The sequence below is a fragment of the Tetrahymena thermophila genome (genome assembly GCF_000189635.1).
Source record: "Tetrahymena thermophila SB210 genomic scaffold scf_8254671, whole genome shotgun sequence".
In the NCBI taxonomy this organism is placed as follows: domain Eukaryota; phylum Ciliophora; class Oligohymenophorea; order Hymenostomatida; family Tetrahymenidae; genus Tetrahymena; species Tetrahymena thermophila.
In genome coordinates, this window is record NW_002476438.1 from 456,448 (window position 1) to 476,123 (window position 19,676).

At 22.5% G+C, this 19,676-nt stretch overlaps 8 protein-coding genes across 8 annotated transcripts; 3 read left to right on the forward strand and 5 right to left on the reverse strand. All coding sequences in view use genetic code 6, as the record gives it.

Moving 5' to 3' along the window:
- Window positions 1-67: 67 nt before the first annotated feature.
- On the forward strand, window positions 68-1,254 carry TTHERM_00426310 (chaperone DnaJ; the record flags this gene model as incomplete). Its single annotated transcript, XM_001013809.3, has 4 exons — window positions 68-286; window positions 428-897; window positions 1,033-1,160; window positions 1,229-1,254. 4 exons carry the CDS (start codon window positions 68-70, stop codon window positions 1,252-1,254), a joined length of 843 nt encoding a protein of 280 aa, XP_001013809.1.
- A 1,447-nt stretch (window positions 1,255-2,701) lies between these two features.
- Window positions 2,702-3,604, reverse strand: TTHERM_00426320 (SCF ubiquitin ligase complex protein; the record flags this gene model as incomplete). Its single annotated transcript, XM_001013810.2, has 4 exons — window positions 2,702-2,814; window positions 3,019-3,297; window positions 3,366-3,417; window positions 3,548-3,604. The coding sequence occupies 4 exons, from the start codon at window positions 3,602-3,604 to the stop codon at window positions 2,702-2,704; spliced, it is 501 nt and encodes a 166-aa protein (XP_001013810.2).
- Window positions 3,605-5,455: 1,851 nt separating this feature from the next.
- TTHERM_00426330 (hypothetical protein) lies at window positions 5,456-6,034 on the reverse strand (the record flags this gene model as incomplete). Its single annotated transcript, XM_001013811.3, has 1 exon — window positions 5,456-6,034. One exon carries the CDS (start codon window positions 6,032-6,034, stop codon window positions 5,456-5,458), a length of 579 nt encoding a protein of 192 aa, XP_001013811.1.
- A 1,690-nt stretch (window positions 6,035-7,724) lies between these two features.
- On the reverse strand, window positions 7,725-8,746 carry TTHERM_00426350 (hypothetical protein; the record flags this gene model as incomplete). Its single annotated transcript, XM_001013813.2, has 6 exons — window positions 7,725-7,752; window positions 7,807-7,906; window positions 7,989-8,024; window positions 8,079-8,199; window positions 8,266-8,456; window positions 8,542-8,746. The coding sequence occupies 6 exons, from the start codon at window positions 8,744-8,746 to the stop codon at window positions 7,725-7,727; spliced, it is 681 nt and encodes a 226-aa protein (XP_001013813.2).
- Window positions 8,747-9,972: 1,226 nt separating this feature from the next.
- Window positions 9,973-12,492, forward strand: TTHERM_00426360 (PX-SNARE domain protein; the record flags this gene model as incomplete). The annotated part of the gene is made up of 10 exons (XM_001013814.3): window positions 9,973-9,999; window positions 10,087-10,332; window positions 10,403-10,459; window positions 10,701-11,047; window positions 11,213-11,406; window positions 11,566-11,675; window positions 11,740-11,886; window positions 11,947-12,091; window positions 12,148-12,245; window positions 12,325-12,492. 10 exons carry the CDS (start codon window positions 9,973-9,975, stop codon window positions 12,490-12,492), a joined length of 1,539 nt encoding a protein of 512 aa, XP_001013814.2.
- Window positions 12,493-13,103: 611 nt separating this feature from the next.
- On the reverse strand, window positions 13,104-13,982 carry TTHERM_00426370 (histidine phosphatase family (branch protein 1); the record flags this gene model as incomplete). The annotated part of the gene is made up of 1 exon (XM_001013815.2): window positions 13,104-13,982. The coding sequence occupies one exon, from the start codon at window positions 13,980-13,982 to the stop codon at window positions 13,104-13,106; it is 879 nt and encodes a 292-aa protein (XP_001013815.2).
- Window positions 13,983-14,463: 481 nt separating this feature from the next.
- TTHERM_00426380 (transmembrane protein, putative) lies at window positions 14,464-14,961 on the forward strand (the record flags this gene model as incomplete). Its single annotated transcript, XM_001013816.1, has 1 exon — window positions 14,464-14,961. One exon carries the CDS (start codon window positions 14,464-14,466, stop codon window positions 14,959-14,961), a length of 498 nt encoding a protein of 165 aa, XP_001013816.1.
- Window positions 14,962-15,758: 797 nt separating this feature from the next.
- On the reverse strand, window positions 15,759-19,356 carry TTHERM_00426390 (hypothetical protein; the record flags this gene model as incomplete). The annotated part of the gene is made up of 3 exons (XM_001013817.3): window positions 15,759-16,673; window positions 16,893-19,213; window positions 19,284-19,356. 3 exons carry the CDS (start codon window positions 19,354-19,356, stop codon window positions 15,759-15,761), a joined length of 3,309 nt encoding a protein of 1,102 aa, XP_001013817.3.
- Window positions 19,357-19,676: the final 320 nt, after the last annotated feature.

Genomic DNA, 19,676 nt, shown 5'->3' on the forward strand with positions numbered 1-19,676 from the left:
TTGCAAAAACTTTGAAAATTAAAATTGTTTTAAAAGTAAAAGCTATTATTGACAAAATTAAATAAAAATGAGCAAGAAATAATCATCAACTCAATAAAAACCTTAAAAGAAGGAAGATTATTACGTCACTTTAGGCGTTTCTAAGACCGCCACTGATGATGAAATCAAGAAAGCATATAGAAAACTAGCTCTCAAGTGGCATCCTGATAAAAATCAAAACAATAAAGAAGAAGCTACAGAAAAATTCAAATGTATTACTGAAGCTTACGAAGTACTTTCAGATAAGGTAATTTAATAATAACATAACAAATTCAATAAAAGCTACATTCAAAACTTGAAGATTTTCTTGAAAGGAAAACTTTGCATTTCTTATAAACATGTTTAATTTGTTCATATTTTTTAATATTTATTTGTATCTTTAATTTAGGATAAAAGAGCTCACTATGATAGATTCGGTTTTGACGGACCATAAATGAGCTCTGGTGCAAATGGAGCTAACTTTGGAGGAGACTTTGGAGGATTTGGTGGTGGATTTAGTTTTGATCATGCAAACGATGTTTTCAAGCACTTCTTCGAAGATTTTGGTTTTGGAGATGATGGTGATGATCCTTTCCTCATGAATTTCTTTGGTAGAAGAGGAAGTAAGAAGTCTTCTAATGGCAGTTCATCTAACTCAGGAAGTAACAGAAGCAACGGTTAAGGCTTCGGCGGATTTGGTGGATTCGGTGGCTTTGGCAATTTTGGTGGCTTTGGAGGCTTTGATAATAACGACTTCTTTAATCAAGGTGGATTTGGTGGTGGCTTTGGTGGCAATTTTTAGATGTCCTCCTTTAGTAGCTCTTCAGGAGGTATGGGTGGCGGTGTAGGCAAATCTGTAAGCTAATAAACAGTCATCTAGTAATAATTAAAAAGCTTTTTAAATTTCATTAATTGAACTAACAAATAGTTTTTAAATCAATTTTAGGATTTCTTTTTTAAGCGCAATATTTAGTTGTTGTTAATATGATTTTAACTTATATTTTTTAAACATAGAAACGGTGTTAGAAAATCTATTAAAAAGACCACTATCACTAAGCCTGATGGTACAAAAGAAGTAATTGAAGAAACTTCTGATCAAAATGGAAACACTTCAACTAATAAATATATGATTGGCACTGATAGTAATTCATTTTATTAGCATTTTCTTAAAAAAATCTAATATTTATTTATTTATTTTTAACTATCCTAGATAAAATGTACCAACTTCAAAACTGAGGAATGAATAATCATTATATATATACAAACAAAAATGCTAAAAGACAAAGCAAGTAAATAAATAAATAAATAAATAAATGAGGCTTGTCATAATAAGAATAAAACATAATATTTGTAAAAACTTTATATAATCGTTTACTTAATAGTTTAAAGTATCAAATTACCTTAAAACTCTGATACAGACTTCAAAAAGAACACTATCAAACAATCAATAAGTCATTAATTGAGCTTGCTTTATAAACCAAATAAATAAATAAATAAACCAATAAATAATAGCAACTTAAATTCAAATATAAATTTTTATTGAATACCAATTTATTATTAACTTAATTTTATTATCAATATTTATGTAATTGCTTATACGTGCATCCATATATCCATCTATTCATACTTATACAATTATATTTATTGCATTCATTTAATTATAAATTCACTAAATTGTGAACAAATAAATATCAAAAAAAAAAAATCTATATTTGACTATTTCCTGTTTAAAAATAATAAATATATAAATAATTATTAATTAATTAATAGATCTTATTTTCTCATACAAAATTTCTAAAAAAGAGAAATAAATGAAATAAAATGTAACTAATTTTCAATTTAAAATAAACAAATATTTTATTTTTTTATTATAACTAACTTGATAGATAGCTTAATGATTTTTTTATTAATTAATTAATCTAAGGTAATTTTAAATAAATTTTATTAATCAATAATAAATTATTTTGCTTTAACATTTAATTTTTTTTACTAATCATTTGTGTCTTCTTGGCTGTTTTATACCTAATTATCAATTTGAAAAAACAAATATTTTATTTTTTTTATTATAACTATCTTGATAGATAACTTAATAATTTTTTTATTAATTAATTAATCTAAGATAATTTTAAATAAATTTTATTAATCAATAACAAATTCTTTTAAATAAATAACTCTTTTTAAATTAATTTTTTTTCAATTAATATATTAATTTTATTTAATGTTAAATTATTTTAACTAAAATAATATTCATAAAAATATTTAAGCAAATATATTTATTTTTTAAATCATAATTTTGATAAATAGGCCGACACAGTTAACTACAGTAATGCTATTTACAGCTTAAATAAAGAATGGACTTACTACTTGGTTATATTTTAGTTTAATGAAAAATTAAAAAACAATCTAGTTGTTATTGTTAAAAAGTTTTTATGCCTCTTATAAATTTACATAAATATCACACATAAATTTAACATTTTATCAAATTTTATTTGTTGAGATAAATTTTTTTTGAAGTTTTATTTGTTTGTTTATTTATTTATTTATATATTTTTTTCTGTTTTAAAAATGGGTTTATAGAAAGATACTTATTTTTCCAAATTTTAAAGTAAAAAACAGACAAAAAGATTATTAAGTATAAAGTTACAATAAAAAATATTTATTCTAATTAGAGAACAGCTTAAAATCAAGAAGTGGCTTCTTCAGCCCATTTATTTTCTTCTCTAATTTGAGCTTCTTCTTCAGGGGTAAAGTCGTTAGGAATGTTGAAAGTTTTTCTGATTTCATCAGGAGTTTTGTCTATTATAAGTTAAAATAAGTAAATATATTAATGAAAAAGTCAACTAATATGCATTTAGTAGCTCTTTTTATAATGCATTTTGGTTAGATTTTTGCAAAAAAACATTAATGAAATAGTCGTTTTTCTTGCGAAGTTAAATTAATATAGAATAAAATGCATGCATAGAAAACAAACAAAAAAGCTATTTAATTTTCTGATCTTACTCTTGATAAGAGTAGCAACTTTGGCGCAAGCTAAGTCAAGAAGAGATTTTATATCGAGATAGTTAGCAGCTAATATAATTTCAAAGAGTTATTCGAGATTTTCAATATCAATAAATTTAGCATCATATGGATCTACTAATTCACTTAAATTGCTGGTGGTTAATGGCTTTTCGATTTCAGGTGGGTTATCGTTTTTGTGCTTTTCGCAGTACTCTAAAATTTTTAAAAGAATCTCCTTCTTAACATTTGGAATTGGAATATCATCTTCAGTTCCAGTATCTTTAAATTACCAAAATATTTTATTATTATGCTGCTTTTGTTTATTTATTGCTATAAAATAAATTTACCTTCAATCATATTTTTAATTAACTATGACTTCTTAGCGACTTCTTCGTCAACCTATAATTAATTAAAAATATTAAATGAATGAATAATTAATCATTCATCAGAATGATGATAACAATAATTCTCAAAAAGCTCTTGCTTCATTATGAGCAAAGAATGAACAATCAATAAACTAATTAATTACTTCAATAATTTCGTTTTCAAGAGACAATAATTTGACCTTTGTAGAACCTTTATCCATTTATGAGTTTTTTACTTATAAATTTATTTTTAATATCTTATTGATAATGTATTATCTGATAAGTTAATTTTTTTAAATTCTTACTTAATTAAATCTTTATATCTTTTTTCTTGTTTTAGGCAGCAATTTAAAATTTCCTTTTCAAAAATGAATAAGCTAGCTAAGTAGTAGCTATTATTTTTAAGGCAATACCTTCTATTGCATTCACAAAGCAAGCACATCCATAAAGAATAAAGAATGCATCAGTGTCAATGTATTAAATATTATGAATGAACAGTTTTATGTGTGAGTTTTAAACAAAATATTATAAATCGATTCTTTCCATTTTGTCTATTACCCTAAATTTTTGCTTTAATATTAAATTCTTTCAAAATAAACATTTTTAATGCATTCTGACAATATTAAAATTAATTCTTTTAGGCTTTAAAATTCTTTGTTTGCTGAACATTTGAGCAAAGTTTACATAGATTAACAGCATAATTAAAATATTTGATGTACTGTTTACTATGAAGTTCCTCATAAATATAAAATTAAAATCTTATAAAATTTAAAAAAAGACCAATGATTTTTGTATATTCTGAGCAGAAATAATTTGTGCTTTATATAGAAAAATTGTAAATTAAATTATTGAAATATAAATTTGAAGAATTTTATTTATAAATATGGATAAATTCAAAATTTTTAAATATTCTTTACTACTCCTTAATATTAAAAAATTAAAAAGCTAAATCAAAAGATTTATTTTATTACTTTTTATTTAAGAAAAGTCTTAAAAAACATTTTTTATCAAAGATAATTTTGTTTGTAAATTATTAGTGAGTTTTAAATGAGCCATTAGTTAGACAAATTTCAAAAATGGAAACTAAAATTTTTAAGATGTATTTTTTATTAGAATTATAATATTTAAAAAATCAATTAATTTAATTAATATATTTTAGAGATTTAATTGACAACTTATTTCCTTTTAAAATTAATGAAAAATAGAAATAAATTTCATTTTTAATAGGGAATATAATTAACATTCATTTATTTTCCTCTTTTCATTTAAGAATGAATACTAAAATTTGTATTAAAAAATGTGTTTTATATAAACTAAAGGTTTTAATTATTTTATTCTAAAAATGTCTAATTATAATTTAAAATAAACATATTTTTTAAGAGGATTAAAGAATAATTAATATAAAAAAAGAATATTATTCAAATTTGTCAATAATTTTAAGTAAAGCAGAAAAATTTATTTTAAATGAAAACTCAATTTTTTATTATTTACAATATTTATTTATTATATAAATCAAAAACATAAATTTCTTAAATATTCGTTTATTTATTTATATATTTAATATAGGAGAATTTTTGATGTAACTCTTCTTACTCATTAATTTTATATTTATTTATTTATTTAGTTATAATTAATTAATTAATATTATATTTTTTATTCACAATTTTATTTTTCTAATAAAAACTTAGTTAATTGTAATTAAAGCAAACTAATTCATTGATTCATTCGTAGTATTCACTTTATCTTTCATTAGTTATTTGTTAAGAATTAATAAAAAAATAATTTTTAACTTAGTTTTTAGTCTGATTTATTTTGTTTGTTTGCATAAATAAATTAATATTAGTTTCTAAAAGATTTTTTTTATTGGACACATTATTTTTTATAATTAAAAAAAGGTATAAATGCCTATTTTTATTGATAGCTCAATTGATTTATTCGTTCATTCCTATGATCAGGAATCGAAAATTGGAAAGGGAAAATGCAATTTGTTTATTTGCCGGTTAATTTTTAATATTGATAGTGAAGGTAATCGACAAATATCCTAAATATTTATTTATTTATCATTTATTCATTCATATATTTATATCATTTAAACTTTTTTTTGTAGGATTGTAAAAGCTACTACTATAGTTAGCGCTAAGCATGCTATTTTAAACTTAATTTTAATTTGTTTAACTCGAATAACTAAAGCTGCTATTTACATTTGCACTTTTAACATTGTTTGAAAATCCTTGCAAGCTACTATTTAATTAAAACTATTTTTTCTTTTTTTATTATTCAGCATATGAATATTCTTTAACTTATACTGCATTTGAATGAGATTTCTTGTGCTGAATACTTCTTTTACATTTATTTTAAAAGAAATTGTTATTATTATTGCTATTGTTGCTGTTTAAATTTTAAGTTGATTGAGGATGCACTAAAAAGGCAGATATTTCATCATCATTAATTGGCATATTCAAACTTTCATCATTTTTAAAATGTCTATTATTTATAGAAGTAGGAGGTATGTTAGTGCTTTATGTTGATATATTGTGTCGAATTTAGCTACTCTGTGATATTGTTTTAAGTACTTAATCACCTTTAACTCTTTCATTAAATTACTATTGTTCAGGAAATAACTTTGGGTATTCTTTCTAGTTGATTTTCATTTATGACCTAATCAGGTGAATGTCTATCATATTTTATGAAATATTTTGCTTTTAATTAGACGTCTTATGCGATTTACTGCCTAATTAAAAAGAAGAAGGCTCGTTTACTTAATTATCAACATTTGAAATCTATGAGTTAAACTCTTATGAAATTTTCTCTTGCAATATTTGACTGAGCGAGCTTTAAAATGAGAGCATAATTTTCTGCTCTATCCATTTCTATTGCTTTTTAATATCTTAATCTGAAATATTGAATTCTTTTAAATATGAAGGTATCTGCTATATAAATTATTTATTCATTCCTGCTTCAAAATTTCTTTATTTCTAACTTGTCCTAGCAGTTAATTTCAATATAAACAAAAAACAAATAAATATATTTGCTTGGTTATTTGTTTTATTTGATTTAATTATTTATTTATTTTTTGTTTGTTTGATTGTTTAATATCAAGCAAATACTAACTTTCTTACTTTCTTTCTTCTTTTTGTATTTAAAATTTTTATTCAATTAAATACTAAATAATAATCTAAGTAATTTAATCAAAGATTCTATTCAATTCAATTCTTTTGATTAATGAGTATTTGTTTTTATAGATAGATTTTGTTATTACATTTAATTAATATGATTCATTGACTTCACTTTTGCAGTAAAAATTTTTAAATTCAAATCTTGTCCCTTATTTGAGATTTAACAATCAGTAATTCTTAAAAATTTTTTATGTAATTAGAGAAATCTTTTTTTTTTCAGTCAATCAATCAGTTAAAGTTATCTTTCTAAAATTTTAAAACATTGAATGTAGATTTTGCTGTTTTACAATAATATATTTTCTGTCAAGTTAAATAGCATTTAATAATTTACTTATCAAATTCAAATCACATTTATTTTTGAGTTAATTTAATATTCAAAATATTTTCTCTTTTGAATCAAATTTTATTTTTGGATTTTCTAAAAAAATAATCTAAATTAACCATAAGTTAAAGAACAGATTAAGAATTATTTTCATGCAATAATAGAATGCTAAATAGATATTTATTTAATTTTTATCTTTCATATTTTTTATTAAAAATTAATATTTCTATTAAAGAATCGAAGAAATTTTATATGTGTATGAAATAATCTGAGTTTTAATTAAGTTAAAACAAGAAACTTAGAATTATTTTAATAAAATTAATGAATGAATCATAACTAATTAATATTTTTTGTTATGATTTAACATTTATATCTTAATTTATTATAATTTTTCATTTTATAAATATATTTATTAATATTTAAGCTGGGACATCATTAAACCTATCCAAGTATTGTTTAAATATTATTTTACTTTGCCAAAGCTCTTTTTTTGAAGTGTTGCAGTATAAATAAGTTGTATTAGAATTAATTTTAAAAATAAATTGTGTTTTTTTGATTATTTTTATAAAATCATATACATTAAAATTATCTTAAAAGAACATAAAAGTTATATTCAAAAACAAAAAATTAATTATTTACATATTAATTTAATATTTATTAGATAGTTCTTCTCAATTTTATGTTTTATTTTTTACAATAAATAACTTAGTAGAATATACTAACATATAAAATACATATATATAATGAGCTTGATGGCTCACCAAACCGATTTTTATTTAATTAATATGCCTAGATTTATTAAAAAATTACTTTTGATTTTCTGAAAAAAATTATGCAAATTGCTCATTCAAGGAATGCTTTAGACATTAATCTATTTTTTTTAGGAATATTATAAGTAAATTGAAAGAAATTCAAATGAACTTACTAGATATCAACAGGGAAACAATAATTAATAATTTTTTCTCTTTCAAATTCTGCTTCTTTGTCAGGAAGAGGTGGTATGTTGTTAAAAATACTTTCACTATCTAATTAATAATTAGAATTTTAAATAAAAATATTCAGTGGTTAATTTTAAAGCTAAAGTAGATCAATCATAAAATTAGTTACTTCTAAAGTCTGCATATAAGTTGCCTGAAAAAAAACCTATTTTTATGTTTTAAAAGCTAAGTAAAAATCATAAATTCCTTAATATTTTACCTAAAAACACTAAAATGACTTTTGATTGATGAGAACCCTTAGCTATATTCAATAAAAACATAGTTGCAACTGATAATCCAAAGAATGTTGCAAGAGATGGACCTTTATACTCCCATTTTACCTTGAAAAATAAATAAAAGAGCAGAATAAATTTCTTTAAAAATTCAAATAATCTCTAATTTATTACTTTCCTAATTATTTTTTTTGTTTATTCTTTTTCATCAGTTGTTGGAGGATAATTGCTATATTTTTTCCAAAATTCCATTTTTCTTCTTTAGCATTTTTTAACAATTTCTGAATATTTGCTGTACCCATCAATACCTTTAGTCTCGCTTAAATGCTATCTTGCCCAATAAAAGTAATTTGGAAAAGCCTATTCTAATTAAAAGAGAAATTTATCAAGCGTTATTTAATGAAATTACTTTCAATCCTCATAAAAGATAGTTTTTAAAAATAAATTTACCTTCTTTCAAAGTGTTGGTAAATAAAACATCTCTATATTCATCATCTTATTCTAAAGGTGGTATTTTTTAATTAATCCTGTTCAACATATCAACTTACAACTTTAAGACAGAAAAAGTCTACATTTGCTTGTAATAATATTCTTTTTTCCATCTATCATCTAAGATTTTTTCGATTTCAAAAGGGTTAAACTTCTCTTCGTCCATTTATCTTTAATTAAATTTCTTTTTTTCTACTTTTGTAATTTGTAATTTTCAGAAAAATCAAGAACTAGCTAGTTACTTACTTCAAAGATATCTTCTTTTCCAAATAAAATAGAAGTTTTCTAATAATCTAAATATATTATTAAATTAATTAATTAAATAATTAATTCTTTTTACATTTCCGCTCTTTCAATAATCAATCTAAATATTTTTAAGCAAAATTATTTTATTAAGAAAACATTTAATTATTTTTATCTTAATTAGATTGATAGCAGTGCAATTTCTCTCCTAAGCATGCTAGTTTTTAAAATATTAAATTTTGATTTGATTAATTTATTAAAAATATAAAATAATTTATTTATCCTTAAAATATTTGCAGAATTCTTTGAGGAAGATATTTATTTTTGGCATAAGTATTTTCCATATTCTATCTTTAATTAAAATGTTAGGGAATTCCTATATTTAAGTTAATTATTCAAAAATATTATTCATATATGTACTAGCCTTTATATTTCAAATAAATAAAATGTTATTATAATATTGAACATATTCCTTTAAAGTAAATTAAATAAATATAATAAAATATGATAAATGTAAAATTTATACATTATTTCCATTTTTATATTAATATATTTTGATAATTTTTTATGTTTGAATTAACAATTAGCTTATGTTAAAAATAAAATGGATAATATGTTAATGAAATTAGTAAGTATTGATAGCAGATTTTAAACATTTTTTAATATAAAAGAATCTGATGATGATAAAATATAAAAAATAAATTAGAATCTATTAAAGACTTTGAATTTTTTTATATAAAAAATAATCAGAATTCCTAAAATTTTTGATTAGATAGATAGATACTAGGCAGACTGACATGTAAAAAATAATTAGATAATGAATGAGTTCTAAAGATTTGCTATAAAAAGTTTTTTTCTGTCAAAACGATCCCTTTATTAATAAATAAGAAGATGAGTATCTATCTATTTATTTATGAAATTAAAGAATCAATCTGAGAGGCTAGTTAGTTAGTTAGATGGAATATTTACAAAGTAAAAAAAGTTGGCAATTTATTATACATATATATATATAAAAGCTTCAAACACGCATGCATGCACGCATCCAAACAAAAATTATAAAAAAATCAATCAAAAATAAAATCAACTTTAATTTAGAAGAGAAAATAAAAGATTTATTAATAGGAATATTAAAGGATAATTTTTAGCTTAATGAACAATACTTTGACAGCAATAACAGTAAAAATATAATAAATTACTTGAAAAAAAAATATTCTATTCTTTTAATGCAATTTAAACCAAACAATTTCACTTATTATGATATAGGCCTCAATCATTGAGTGGAAATTCAGTGAAATTGATAATACAAAAATTATTTACATTATTGAAGTTGAAAAAAGAGGTTAAAATAAATGGACTTTGAAAAAGCGTTATAAAGAATTTGATGAGCTCAATAAAAACCTCAAAAAGCTTTATGCAAATCTTCCACCTATTCCTGGTAAGACTCTTTTTGCAGTCAAAGATCCTGCTGAACTTGAAAAGAGAAAATAAGGACTTGATAATTACTTGAAGGTGATTTTATTTTATTAAATAAACTTTAATAAAGTAGGGTTAAGCAAGCATTTCTTTTTAAAATAAATAGTAACTAATTGCTAGACCTGATGTTTATCACTCAGATTCTATGAAGCAATTTTTAGAAGTAACTTATTTTTCTCATATTTATTGATTTCTATTGGCAATCATGCAGCAGCATATAAATATACTTAGATAGAATTTATGTTGATCTGAACATAATTCTTTCTATTAAAAGATAAAAGCTTGATAGTGCTTGATATCCAAAGCTAAAATATGAATTTCAAAGGCAAAAATTACTAAAAAGACATGAAAAACAATAGAAAGTTAAAAAATTTATAATTTATTTGAAAATTTTAATAAATTAGCTTGATCAACATGCTTCTGATCAAATTATCAATCCCCCTAGATAGTTAGGTGAATTGACTGGTTTTGTTCATGGTGTCAGAGATTTTTTCTATGACCCAGATTAAGGAGTACTTTTCGTTTTGTGTGGTGACATGAATGTTGCATCAAGAGTTGATGCTTATTTGACTAATATGAAAATGCCTTGGGAAAAAGAATAGCCTCAAACTTTGCTTTCTGTTGGTACTTTGGAATGTTGGCTATAAAATAATTAAGGTGGTTTGGACTTCGAAAAGGCATGGAGTATTCCATATCCTCTTTAAGCCATTTGCATGCATTGGGAACCTTCTTCTTGCATTCTCTCTGTTGGGTAAAATTATTATATATATTATTGTGTGTTGCTTACTTAATTGCTAGCTTTCTTTATTTGTTAATTTATTAAAAAGATTTAAAGATAAAAATAAGAATTGTAATCAATATAAAAAAAGATACTTCTGATTAAAAAATAAATATTAATTCCTATATAATTTATTAGTTTAGATGAAGGTAGAGTAAACTAAATTAGAGTAAATAAAGAAATAGCATACACTAGATATGAAAATTTAATGGAATATAACCCTCACGAATAAAGAATTATGGGTATTTATTATGACAATATCACAGATATTCTCTATACTTGCTCTGAAGATAAATTTGTCAAAACTATTGAAAACAAGGAGTGCACAAATGGTAAAATATTTTAAATACCATTAAAATTTAGTTTTTAGAAAAGTGCAATTCACTATTTAGATAAATTTATTTTTGCATGAATATTTATCAAAATAAGGCTGACTCTAAATATTTATGGAAATAATTAAATATCGATTAAAATTACATTTAAATTTATAGTTATTAGACATAGTGACACTGGTCTTACTGGAATGATTGGCGATAAAGAATACAAAAGATTATTTGTTACAAACAGATCTGGTGTTGTGTACATATATAGCATCTCATCAGTAATAAATAAACAATTCGTTCATAAGATCAATAACCAAATAAAAAATTATAAAATTAAAATAGTCTGCTCCTGAATTACTCTCTTAGGTTTATACTTAACAATAAGGTGTTATCAGAGGTTTAGCATTAGATACAGTTAAGAACTATATTATAACTGGTGGTTTTGATGATGGTGAAATAGCTGTTATCGATATTGAAAAGCCAGGAAGAGTAAAATAATAATAATAATATATATATTAGCTAAATAATTTGTATTTTTTACTTAATTAGGAAAAATATGCCAAGCTATCTGCAAGTTTTGTTGGTAAAAAGAAGGTTAGATCAGTTTCTTGGTCTGGCTCCAGAGGTGAAATATATGTCGGAACTTAAGATGGTACTATCACTATCTGGAATGCCAAAAAGGGTGTTGCTATATGTAAACTATTTTTATTTTCAATATAATTGTTAATACTATTAAATAATTAATTATAGATGTTATGAAAGGACATTAAAATGAAATTACTAAAGTTTAATGGATTGAAAATAAAGGAGGTATTCTTCTTACAAGTGCTAAAGAAAAGTTTATTAAAGTAATAAATTTATAAAAAAAAGCCATAGATCCTTGATATAAAAAATTAATTGATTCATTCATTTTTTAATATAAAATAGTTCTGGGCTATGCCTAAAGAATGGAGAGATAAGCATATAGAATAAGAAGAAGAAGATAATGTTTATAAATTAACTAAAGATCAAAAAGTTTAATAAATTAAGGAAAAGCTAGGAAAAGCAGAAATAGATTCAGATGAAGATGATTTACAAGGATGGCACAAGTATTGAAAAAAGCTTGTTACTTAACTAAATAAATAAATATCATTAAAAATGTTAATAAAATTAATAAATTAATAAAAAAATAAATAAATACCTGTTTAATGAAAAAAAAAAATGTTAGCTTGAATTCTTGATTTCATAATTTTTAAAGATAAAATATTTATTTTACAGTTTAAGTTTAATGTATTTAAGTTTAGTTGTTTAGTTTAGTTTACCCTCCTTTTATAATTTTCTTTAGTAATTGAAATTAATTAGTTAAAAAGCTAATCAGTTTTTTAATGTTTTTTCTAATTTTTTTAGTAATTAAAACAAAAAATAAATTAAATACGATTGAAATATTTTAAACAGTCAATTAAAAAGTAAAATAATCTCACAGATAGATAGACTGACATTGATATATTTATTTTGTTTAATTAAAATAACAATTTAAAAATTAGATATTTTTAATTTATATTGATCAAAATTTTTCTAATTGTGCTTATTCGTACATTAAAAATTTATTATTTTATATAGTTAATTTATTAATTTATTATGAAAATTCAGATATATGACGAATTGACTACATTTATTTTAAAAATGATTATTATCATAATTTATTAGATTGTTATTAAATTAGTTTTTCATTAAGTTTTCATGTTTTATGAGATAGAATGAGATAAAAATGGCTTTAAAATCTAGTGAGTAAGCTAATGAATCTAAGCGTTTTTAATTCCAGAACCTGGATAGAATTTACTTCTCATGGTTATTCTTTTGAATACACTAGAGTGACTGACTATGCATATATTCTCATCTTCTGAAAGCAAAGCAAATAAAAAGAAAATAAGCAATCTTCTTTCTAATTGTTAAATTGTCTCATCTTCTATTTGAAATTTTGTCTGACCAGATTTTTAATAATCTTTAAAGCTCCACCAATCATCTTTTTATACTAGTTCTCCATCAATATGCCAATTTTAAAATAAATTTTATCTAACATAATTTAAATCCCTTCCAATATTTGCAGCAGATCCAAATCTTTCTTTCACATAATGACAGCCTATCACTCTAGAGTGACTAAAATTATTTATCAGCTATTAATTTTCTTATGTTGCTGTATATCCAAAAGTCTCACAAGTTCTAGTCATAGGAGACACATAGACAACATCAAATTTTATATCCTTAAGATCTGATTACATTTTTTATTACAAGCTTTTACATTAATCTTTACCTTTCTAAGTTATCTCAGGATCTATATTTGCCTCTATTTTTTGATATCTAAATGACATATTAAAAAGAGATTTTTTTTTCCAATGATTATATTTTGATTCAGCATGTCTTATAAAGTAGATTTTTTTGGTCTCAGCTAACTTCATAATGTATTCGATAAAGTTCTTAATATCTGTTCCTAGCTCTTTTGATAATAATTTTAGAAATTGCGAATTATTTATGTCATAATGATCTTCTTCTTTAATTTTTTTAAGCAAAATATCATAAATTTGTTTATAGTGAATTTGTTTTTCCATTTTTTTAGTTTTTTTATAATTTAAAAAAATTGAATTTTTATTTATTCAAAAAAATTATAATAAAAACTCATTTGGCTTTCTTTTTTAATATAAGAAAAAATAACTTCTTATAAATTATTTCTTCTATTACAACTATAATTTTATTTTTTTTAAAGTTGCTTATATAAGAATTTGACTAATAAATCCTCTTTTATTGTAGCTATTAGTTTATTTTTCTATATTATACTTCTGTTTATCAAATAAGATTAAAGCGTTATTATAGAGTTGCATTTTTATTTTTCTACATCATTTTATGCTTGTTTGCAAATTCGATTTTAAGAGTTAATTTATAAAAATTTTATGTAAGTAAGTTAGTTATTAAATAAATAATATTATTTTTTATAAAATATAATTAATTTGTTTTCAAAAAATATATGATTTCATTTAAATCATAAAATCAACAAGAACAATCAAGAATAAATAAGATTATTTTGTTCGTAAAATGAATCCCTACCAGTTCGTTTTATTGTCTTTTAGTAGAATTTTAAACAAACCAATAAATTATTTATCAGGACACTTAATCAATTACCTTAACAACCACCACAATTTGAGAAAAAAAGTAACCTACCTTGGAAAAGTAGTTATCCATAATGAAGAGTAAAATATAATCGACAAAGCTCAAAGAAAAGCATTCAAAAAATATTATAGTTGTAACAGCAAGCATCTGCATAAAGGAGCATAGAGCTGTATAGAACTAGGAATAGTTATAGCAATAGGAATAATTCCAGCGTACATTTATTTAAAAAAATTATTTTCTAAAAATCATACTCGAATGGATGAAGAAATAGAAATCGCTGAAAATATCTTAAAAGATATTGATCAAAAGCTCAATAAATAAATAGAAAGTTCAAAAAACCTAATATCAATTTAATAGTAGATGTAAAAAAGTATAATTTAATATGACTTACTTCAATCTTGTATCCAAAAAAATCAAAAGTGATAAATTAATTTTGTAAATAGAATCTATCCATTCGTTCATTTATTGTTTGTAACAAACTTTTATTCATTTCTTTAAAACTCTTAAATTAATTATAGTTTTTGAGCAAGAAAAATCCTTTATAAAACAAACATACATTTATGTTTAAATAGAAGCATTACAAAGTTTTTAATTGATTTTTATTAACTTAGACTATATTACTTACTTGCTTTCTAAATAGCTACTTAAAAAGAATTTATTTTTTTTTAAATAAGATAATAAAGATAAAAAATTGAAAAAGGTATTTTACGATTTAATTACTGTAAAATAATTATTAAATTTGAAATATATTTATTTTATCTGATTGTCTTTAGCAAATTAAATAATTTTAAATTTAATAAAATTTGAAAAATATTTATAAAAACTAACTAAAATAAAATAACTGATGAGAAATATCAAAATGTAAAATTATTTTTGAATTAAATTTAAATAAAAATGATCTATCCTTCTTAACTTTTACAAATAATCAGAAAAATGATTATAAATAGTTTTTTTCTATTTAAATATGAAATATTTTTATTATAATTAATTAGTGTTGTTCCCTTATTTTTAAGTTAATTCATTTCTTCTTAATAAATAAATAATAGATATGAAATTAATTATCAACTTAAATTTAAATTGAGAAATTGTGCTTTTAAAACTCAAATCTAATATAAATTTATTTTATTTATATATTAAATTATTTAATTTAGGCATTAAATTAATAATCCTAAGTATTTTATATTTTTAATTTATAAATATTTATTTATTTATCAAGTCGGTCACGATTATTAGTGCCTTTTGATGGATTCGTGTTTCATGCAAGCCAAATCCACTTTTTAATAAAAAGCATCTTTTAACTACTTAATATTGAGCTGGTTGATAGGAGCGTTTTTTTCTTCAATTCTTTTAATTATTTCAAGTATTTCTTTGAGATTTTTTTTAAAAGTTAATATGAAATTCTTTCTAGATTTAGCATCACTTTATTTGGAACCATCCATAACTTAATTGAAAACAATCAGGATTTAATTTAATTTAGTATTAATTGGATAAAAGAAGTTATTTATTGCTTCTTACGATTCTTCGATAAATTGTTTACACTATAAAATGTCATATTTGTAAACATAAATTTGGTTCTTCAGATAGTCAATTTGCATTTCTTTAACAAGAAGCATATTATTTTTCATTTCAAAGCACTGTTTTAGTTTTTGAATTATTGTTCCCATTTTTAATGCTATATTTATGGAATCTTTTGTATCCCCTTATTTAATGCTCTTATACAAATCATCGAAAATGTTCTCACAGATCTAATGTCTATCAAAAAATTCTGTGTTACAGTCAATATCTTTTTCTAACTTGAGTGTTCTTAACTATTCATAATCTTTAAGCTCATCTAATAATTACTATTGCATTTTCAGCTTTTCTTTATTATCAAACATTAATTTCAGCTTTCTTTTGCTTTATCCAGCTACTTCAGCCTTTTCCCCCATTATCAAATGTTATGATCCCAATTAGCTTTCATCTGGAGAAGCTACAACATTAGGAGTTTGAGTTTAAATCAAATTTACTGGCAGCTATGATGAATTTAAGTGCTTAGAAGAATTTTATTCATCCTTGATTTCATTTTAAGTACCTATTTATTTATCACTATTCTTAATTGCCATTAAGCTTAAATCTTAATTAATGTTCTGAGCAACCTTTATAAAGTAAATTTTTTAATAATTTAAATCTAATTTATTTAAGTTTTAGCAAAATATTATGCAAATTAAGAAATATAATATAGTAAAAAAGTTTTGCCCCCCATTATATTTTTAATGGTACTAATATTAAAATGGTTTTATTTGAATAAAAATTATAGAGGTAATTCAATTTTAAAAGTTCAATGTAGATTTTGAATTTATTTAAGAAAAATTTACAACTAAATATCTTGAATTATTAGAACCAGAATCTTTGTGCAGCATAACGCCTAAACAAATCATTTACTCTATAGATTTTCTCAAGTTATCAATAAGCACAGATATTTCTTAATTTGGATTACTCTTATTATCTAAAATCGCTTACTAATATGCTGTTAAAAGATTACTGAGCAATTAAGAAAGCTGTGATTCTGTCTTTGTCAACTAATCATAGGATAAGTTAATTGAAGTCATTTTATCTCTATATTTCATGAATGTTTCAAAATCAGATTTATAATTTTAAAGAGTATCTGGCAAATCAACCCTATTTCTTTTATCAATGTACAAAAATGGGTTGCTTTTGTATAATTAGAAGGTTCTCACTTACTTAAATCCTTTTTCACACTTTCTCAGAACGTTTGATAATACATTCATCATATTATTTAAATTATCTTTTTACTAGGAAGGAAAACTTGTAAAAATTGTATTTATTGGAATATAGTCTCTATATTTATCTAAAAATTCCTTAACTGGATACTTGTATTTAACTTTATTAACTATAGTTTCTTTATTATTTGTTTCTTTTCTTGAAATGGTATCATTTTACATGATGGCTTACTGAAATGCTTCTTAATATAATTAAGAATTTTGACCTGATTTATCTAAATTTGTTAAGCTATTGTGGAATGAATCAGGTAAAGCCAGTTTCTTAAAATGTTTGATTGCAAACATAGAAGAAAATTCTTTGTTGGATCTTTCATATTCAACTATTTTGCTGTAGGCTGAGTAAAAGTTATTTATAAAATTATCTCTTTCTTCCGTTGAACCTATGTTGCTCAGCAAGTTTTTTAGAGATAAGTTCATTAATTTTTGATCAAGTTACATAATAATTCCATCTTCGTTGTTTGGTAAGTAAGGGTTATCTTATGAGGCTAACATAGTTCCAATTTTTTCATTGTTTTAAGCTTCATTTTAAATGTTAATAGCCTTGTTTGCATTTGCTTGATTATTCTATGATTTCTTCGATTTTTTTGTTACTTGCTATTGTATTTCGCTGCTTTGTCTCATTACTGATTCAGCAAAAAACTAACAAATTGCCAAAACCTCTTTTACAACTTTTCTAGATCCTTAGAGTAATCCAGTAAGTCTACGGATATGTTTTTACTATCTGCTAATCTGTGCTTTCAGCAAAAAAAACCTAAGCTCATTAATATCTTGGGCTTTTTACTAATGTTCTAAAGCAATTTTAAATTCATCCAATTCTTCTAATTCGTTTTTGATATCAAAAATTTAATTTTTCAACTTGCTATTTTCGCTATTTAACTTTTTTATTTCTTCAAAGCGAGTATCTAAGCCTGTATATGAGTTTTTCTTAAGACTGGAATACTAAGCTTATAATGTTTTGCTTAGTTCATCTTTTAGTTCATCGAAATTAAAATTCAAGCTCTTTTATGCATTTAGAGTATTTTAAATATTTATCTCTCTGTCACTTCCAATTAGAAATTTAAGATCATTAGAGTGATGATTGATTTCATCCTATTCATCTTAAGAAAGTTAATCCTTTAAATATCCATCTTAAGAGGTTTTTGTAGCATATTAATTAAATTGATTATTAACATATTTAGAATATTAATCATTTTAACTGATGGCTCTGCTGTTTTTTAAATTATTATTATTATTTTTAAATTGTACTTTTGCTTCTATGTTTTTCATTAAGTTATCAATTGATCCTTTAGGACTTGCAAACATGTATCGATTTTATGGCTTTTGTTTGAGATTTCTGCTAGGAGATTAATCTATTTAGAAGTTATCTCTTATGTAAAATTTTTGATCTGACTAATTTTATTTCAGAGGTGCATCTTTATCTATTAAAATCTATCTGTTAGGCGATGTTGTTTGTTAGGTCTCACTATTAGAATTTTATTATTAATCTTAGTTAGTTATTTTAGGTGGAAATTTTAAATTTCTCTTAAATTAATTTGCTGAAAGCCCCAACTCTCGAGCTTTCATCGTGAGAGGACCTTGCATAAAGAGGTTTTAGCTTTTTATCTTATACAGAGCGTCTTATTTTGTTCTTGTCTCAGAGAACTCTGGATCATCAATTTTTTCTAAGATTTCTTTGATCTGATTTGTGTAATTATTTATTTGTTTGCTATTTTGATTTCTTTCTTCATTTTATGATTTTCCTCTAAAAGATGATTTGTTATTTTAGAATAAAGAACCCTAAGGAGTATTTATTTATCTCTAAAAGTAGGCTGAATCGGCGGAGCTTTTTAATTTATTTTCAGTATCTTAACCGAATCCTTTTACTTTTGGTAGTTACTAGCTTTGCATTGCAAATTCTATTAAATTAAAAATGAATATTTTTCCTTAAAATTATGCTTTAATATTAAAAGTAAAAGTATTTATAACTTTTATTGAAGCTATCTGTGGAAGGCGATGAGCCTAGCAATGTTCTAGCTAGTAGCTCCTTTTCTTTTTTCATTTAAAAGTATAAATTATCAAAAGTAATTTGATATCTTATTATTTAGATAAAAAGGTTTATTTAAATTTATTACAAAAAACTAACTTATTAAATTGATCAGAATCATAAATAGAATTATTTGTTTAAAATTAAATATCTTTTCTTATTTATTTCACATACAACATCCATCACTTTTTATTATATTTTACAAATAAACGCCATTTTTTTACAATGAAAAACTCTTATTGTATCCTAAAATATATCTTTTACAAGTATTCCTTAAAAAGAAAAGTTTTTAAAAAATAAATTTTTAAGTTTTTTTTCGCTTACACAGAAAAAGA